Raw genomic sequence first — 6725 nt, 5'->3', positions numbered from 1 at the left:
TCTGAACTTGAATATTCAACTACAATGTCTGCTCATGAACGCTTCAAACTCGGTACTTCTTTCCCAATTCCATAAAATTCAATACTTACAAAGTGACAAAAAACTTTAAAATAGGTAGTTGAAACAAACCACAGCTAATTTTCATAGTTGACTGTACTATACGATAAACATGTCAGTCAATTTGACAACCTTTGTCGGAAACATTATTCAATGAAAATATTGTCCGAACCCTTAGTATTTCTCTTCGACAAATACTTTAACACATTGTGAACCACTTTTCTTTCACGACTATAAAAAGATTTTAGCAATTTAATTCACAAAATCAATTGCGCACATTTAAAATAAAGTTTGTTTACACTTTGACAGCAATAGACTGACATGCAAGGTGACATGTCAATGAAGTTTTCAGTTACTGTTGCCATTAAAAGAAATTAGTACCATTAATTTTCCGCAACATGGCGAGGGTTTTTATGTTCCTGTGGGTCTAGTCAAAACGCACTTTAAAATCGCAAACCCATCGCAAACCAGTCGCAAACAAATAAACAAATCGCAAAAGAGGTCGATAACAAAAAAGGCTTAGTCAAACGGCAAAAAATCGAATCGCAAAGCCCTACCTATCGATAATCGAAAGACTGGATTGAAATTTCCCATACAAAGGCTTAGCCAACATGCATTTAAGACTCAATCAAAATCGAATCGAATCGCAACACCCGCCATTTTCATTGCGATTACTTAAACCCCGGTGATAAGCTTCGATTATATCGAAAACCAATAGGGTGAGTTGCACCACTTAACTTTGACCGTAACTATGACGTTAACCGGTGTTTTTTGTATGGAGTTTGACAGATTTTAGACGTTTGTCAAAGTTAAACTAAGATGGTGCAACCCACCCTAAGGCTGTTTTGACAAATCCGTATCGCGATGTCGTTTTGACAGCTAATTTGACAGCGAAGCATAGACGTAAACAGAGAGCAGAAAGAAGGAAGAAACTAATTTAAAAAAAAAAAGCTAAAAAAAGTAAAAACAATCGCAAAGTCATAGACATTTTTTAACTTTTATTCGATTTTGAATGAACTTTTATGTCGCCGCGTCGTTGGTGGTTCAATGTGCATTTTGGCTGCCATTTTCCGATCGAATCGAATTACTGGTGACGCGGCGACTGACATTAGTGAAAACTTCCTATTGGTTTGGGATGGCATTTTGACTAGACCCACTGGTCAGGCTATAAAATGTTAAAATTGAACATTGCGCGTTTAGTTTTTTGGGATATTTTGGGAAGACAAAATGAACATTTAGTGTCTTGGTTGGGTAACCAACAATAGTTACACAAATTATACCTAGTTGGAGACACCACCACAGTTCACAATATAACATACTTTTATGAAGCTGTCAAAGTGCAATATTCTCGGTCCCACTTTTATACGAAAACGTCAAGCCTTTTTTTTTGTGGCAACTCAAGAAACGTTTTTTTGGTCTCAAAACTATTCAAATCCAATGTTTTACTTATTTTATTTGAATTTTTGAGCTAAGAATTTAAAATTGTGAAAATTTTCAGAAAATCTTTCAGAAAATATTGGTCTTGGGATAGTTAGTGTCTTAAATTATTTTACTTTTTTATCGCATTCATATTTTTTTTCAGTACTGACTATACTATATACTATATACTGATATCGAAGCTAAATAATTTTATTGCAATTAATGTTTTCACTATTTTAAAAATATACTTTTTGTGGGTAAATACATATTTATTATGTGGTATCCCCAACCGAAGTTTTAAAAATGGAACAAAAAGTTTGACATTTTCGGCCGTTAGATGTTTTGGATTTTTTGCTTGCGAACCAACCAATGGTTTTTATTTACATTCAATCTTCGTGTAAAATGTATAATTAGCTAAAACTGTGCACAAATAAAGTGATTAGGGATTGGGATATAAAGGGACAAAATGGGAACCAACTCAAGTAAACCTCACAACGAGGCAGCTGTTCACATACATAAAAACAACGATGCGGATGTTGGAGACAATTTCGATCCTAGGTCACCAACTCCAGAAATAGTCAGAACACCTCTACAAGTAAGTATAACGTCTAATTAATTGAAGTTATAGATTGTTACAAGATTAACATTCCTAATAAACATTTCACACTGGCTTCAATCAAAATTGGCACGGTTCTAGCCAAAAACAGCATTCATTTAAACTATTAGGCATTGTTTATTTAAACCATTATTGTTGACCTTATAAGCTACTTCATAAAGTTAAATTATTATTACTTGATAAAGGATTAAGAATTTTCGCGCCATATCACATACAAAAGTCGCCTTGTAACCGTTTAATTCTAATAATAATGATACTACACAGTTTAAATCAAACATAGTTAGTTCATTATGTATTTCAAGTGTTTAAAGTTGAAATTAACCTAGTTTTGTATGTCTAATTCCAGGGGAAAGGCGGAAGCAAGCACAATATTACAAAGAATGTTGACCTAAGAAAAACATTTGAAAATGCAAAAGGAGATGAGAAGCTCATTCACAACAATCCTATCTTATCAGCTGTCATTAAAAATCACCTACAGTCTTATGATCCTAGGTCACCCAGTCAGGACTTTGAACGAACCCCCATTGTTATTGCATCTAAAATAGACGAAGCTGCCAGTGACCAACATATGTTAAGAAATAAGAATGAAATAAACTGTGGAAGTCCGTGTCTTCGAGATGATAGTGACATAAATGATTATTCTATTGATGCCACCAGAAGCCCAGATTTAGTAGTTCCCAAAAACTTGTGTGATGGATTTTTTGACATGACTCTAAATGAAACAATTAAAGAAACTGAAGAACCATTAGGTTCTTCAACTGCGTCCAATGATGCTATACAAGAAAACATTTCTCCAGGTGCTGAAAGACCTACTCAATTATTAGAAACAAACTTTGATTATGTGGAAACTGATAGTGACAAATTTGAAGATAGTGAAGAGAATGTGATGAAAAAGGAAGAATATTCCATTGACAACCTAAAGGGTATACCACAGTTTGAAATTCTGGATGATGATCCCAGATCTCCATCTGTTGGTATTGAGAGAACACCTATTGTTGTCTCCAAAACCAATCTGGAAGAATCAGCTGAAGAAAATGTTGAAGAAATGTCTGATGACACCCTTATAAAGGTTTTACAAAGCACAAATGCTGAGCTTCGTCAAAATATAGCTAAGCCAGAAGACAAAAACCCAGAAGGCTTAATGATTTATGAAGATGAGTCACTGAATGACACTCCTAAAAAGTCCAAATCCACCAGTAACAGTGGTTGTAGAACACCCTTATCTTGTATGAAGAACAAAACAGAAACGGGTCATACCAGATCAAAATCAGCTAACACATTGTATGATCCGAAAAATCAAAAATTGGTGACTAAGCGTGCATCTCACATTCCCAGGCTGAAGTCTCTGTCTAAACAAACTAAATTGCTAACCACTGGGAGTACTGTATCGCTGAAGAATATTTCTCGTGCATCAGTGATAAGTGGAGATTGTGAGAATACTCCACCACATTCTCACCGGGACAGGTGGGACAAGGACAGCAGTATTGTGCTTTAAACATGAAACCTTTAGTAATATTATGTATCTTTTTATGATTAATGAAACATGGAATATAATTTGAACAATATTTCATTATTCTTTTTGTTACAACTAAATTTTAGTGTTTACTATGACTGTAATGATGACAAACAAAATATGTTGATTATGATGGATGACCATTGTTGTTTACCACAATGAGTATTTTCAATTTTGCAACCACTGAAATAAACTTTTTAACCATTTGTTTTTTTTTCTTCAATTCACTAAATAAACATCGACAGCTATTTGACCTGGTGGTGGTTCATGGCGCATACCTACCTAATATGAAAGGCCAGCTGTTGCGGGTTCGCATCTCGCTAGGGAAACAAGCGACAATTTTTGTTGGTTCCACTTTGATCACCCATTGCCCATGGAAGGGAGGGATAAATGACCTGGGTGTGGACTTCAGTATTATCATTTTAGTTTCATTTGATCACCTGTAAATAAATCGCACCTCGAAATAGTCACATGTCCAATTTATTGTACGTATTTTGTTATGTAATATTTTTGATATTTTATAAAAACCGCAAGAAACAAATTGGACATGTATAGTCCAGTAGAATTAGCTTTTAAATCGGAAATAATTACTACAAAAGATTTTATTGTTTTAATGGCTTCATTGGTTGCTCATTAAGACTCTCCTAAGTTTTCGACTTCGACGGAGTTGTGCTTAAGTGGTGGGGGCCCCCGAAAGGGGCATTTTTTCGGTTTTCCGGTTATACCGCGTAAAGGACTTACCCTATCAAAAAGTGGTCTTCATGACGGTTGAAGGGCACTTAATCCTGCATTGAATAAGACCAAATTCATATGTTTTGGACAAACCGTTCTCGCGCTAAAGTTCGGCAAAGTAGAAAATATACGTATAATTAATGACCCTCTCCATGTCCAATGGTTTGTTACCCACAGGCTTCCAAGTCTTGAAAAGGGCCATCTCAACCAGTGTAACCCTTTCAAGGCTTACGAGCTTGATGCGCCTATCCTTGTTCGTCCCAGCCGTTCCTTAACTGCGGTTGCTGCACCTCTTCCTGGCACTCACCTGAACGACTCTGTGTTACCTACTGTGGCTGCCCCTCTTCCTTGTATCCTCCTGCATGACTACGTTGCCTAGCCGTATGCCTGGTCTAAGGTTCGACGCCAAAAATCAACAACATGAAGTTCATATTAAAACGCTGAAGAGTTTTTTGTTTGTTTGTTTGAACGCGCTAATCTTAAGAATTACTAGTTTGATTGAAATCATTATTTTTGTGTTGAATAGCTCATACATTGAGGAAGGCTATAGGATATATACAATCGCTCTACGACAAATAGACGCGAAGCAGTAAAGAAAAATGTTGCAAGCACGGATAATAGTATTTAAACTATTTTCACGCGTACGAAGTTGATTTTGTGGCGTCGAACCTTGGACCAGGCATATGGCTAAGCAATGCAATCGTACAGGAAGGTACAAGGAAGAGGGGCAGCCACATTAGGTAACACAGAGTCGTTCAGGAGAGTGCCAGGAAGAGGTGCAGCAACCGCAGTTAAGGAACGGCTGGGACGAACAAGGATAAGCGAATCAAACTCGTGAGCCTTGTTAGGGTTACACTGGTTAAGGCGACCCTTTACAAGGCTTGGAAGCATGTGGGTAACAAGCCATTGGACGTGGAGAGGGTCATTAATTATACGTATATTTTCTACTTTGCCGAACTTTAGCGCGAGAACGGTTTGTCCAAAACATATGAATTTGGTCTTATTCAATGCAGGATTAAGTGCCCTTTAACCGTCACGAAGACCACTTTTCGATAGGGTAAGTCCTTTACGCGGTATAACCGGAAAACCGAAAAAACGCCCCTTTCGGGGGCCCCCACCACTTAAGCACAACTCCGTCGAAGTCGAAAACTTAGGAGAGTCTTAATGGGCAACCAATGAAGCCATTAAAGCAAAAAAATCTTTTGTAGGAATTATTTCCGATTTAATCAATTTTTGTGTTTAATTCTACTGGCCTAGTAATGTGACTATTCAGAGGTATAATTTATTTTATAGGTGATCAAAGGAAACTAAAATAATAATTTACCTTTTCGGCCCAACCATAAGCGGGTATTTCGCCAAAAATGGTCAATTTTGCCTAATTTCCTTGGCACGAATTTTATTTTTGTTTTTAACTATTTTTAGTTTCCCATTGCATTAAGTAGTAAAAACTAAGCTAATATATCTAGAAGGGGTGTCATAATTCGTTTTAGAAACAAAGTTATGAGGTCATAAATTTTTGGTAGCCAAGGAAATTATTATAAATATTTTTTTCTCTAAGTTTTCTTCTGTGGTTTGCTTTTTTTTTGTTCGAGCCATTTTTGTGTACTTTCGCAAGCAAACATGCCAATGAATATTATATCATTACGACCTTTTTACACAACTAAGGAAGATAAATGCAGTAGATTGAGTTAAAAGTTAAAAACAAGTTTTTCTATATCTATTCTGATACCTATTTCTTAAAATGTGAATTTTAAACTTATTCCAATAAAGAAATACTCAAAACTTGACTTTACGCCGAATTATTAATGGTCTTTTATAATTTCCTAGGTCATTTTATGCCACGGAAAACAAGGAAATTAGGACCAAAGAAATTAGATTTATGCCTAAAAGACACCACAGACAAAAACCTATTTACCCTATGCATTTACTATTTAAATCATGGGTTAACCCCTACAGACACTACATTTGTGTAAATAAACAATAAAATTAATCCATTGTTTAGTTGCAAAAAACCATCCAAAGAAATTGACTTTTTAGTAAACAAAAACCCAAGGAGGGACCTATTTATGCGATTTGTCGCGAAACTGATCAACGACGTACTGTCCTGCTTCAATGGCCTCTTGGGACGAAATGGCCGAGTGTAGTGGTGCAGTGCGTTACATTCTAAGTTTTTTCGTTTCGTTACAACAATGGTCGAAACGAAGACCCAGGGAAATTATACTTTTGACCTGGACAAGAACTTAACTTCACTTTATTTTCTTCCTATAAGTATTTGACATTTAAAGTTTTTATTTTCCGATAGCCAAACGTTTCTCAAATGTAAAGAGAGTGCTATTAGAATTAAATTACGCTTCAATTTGTTATCATGAGCCTTCATTTTGGCAAACA

At 35.9% G+C, this 6725-nt stretch overlaps 1 protein-coding gene across 1 annotated transcript; it reads left to right on the top strand.

Moving 5' to 3' along the window:
- Window positions 1-1780: 1780 nt before the first annotated feature.
- On the top strand, window positions 1781-3811 carry LOC135075554 (uncharacterized). Its single transcript, XM_063969978.1, has 2 exons — window positions 1781-2071; window positions 2439-3811. The coding sequence occupies exons 1-2, from the start codon at window positions 1943-1945 to the stop codon at window positions 3585-3587; spliced, it is 1278 nt and encodes a 425-aa protein (XP_063826048.1). The 5' UTR covers window positions 1781-1942; the 3' UTR covers window positions 3588-3811.
- Window positions 3812-6725: the final 2914 nt, after the last annotated feature.

Source organism: Ostrinia nubilalis, chromosome 1, assembly GCF_963855985.1.
Source record: "Ostrinia nubilalis chromosome 1, ilOstNubi1.1, whole genome shotgun sequence".
Taxonomy (NCBI): Eukaryota; Metazoa; Arthropoda; class Insecta; order Lepidoptera; family Crambidae; genus Ostrinia; species Ostrinia nubilalis.
This window is presented reverse-complemented; position numbering and strand designations above follow the sequence as displayed.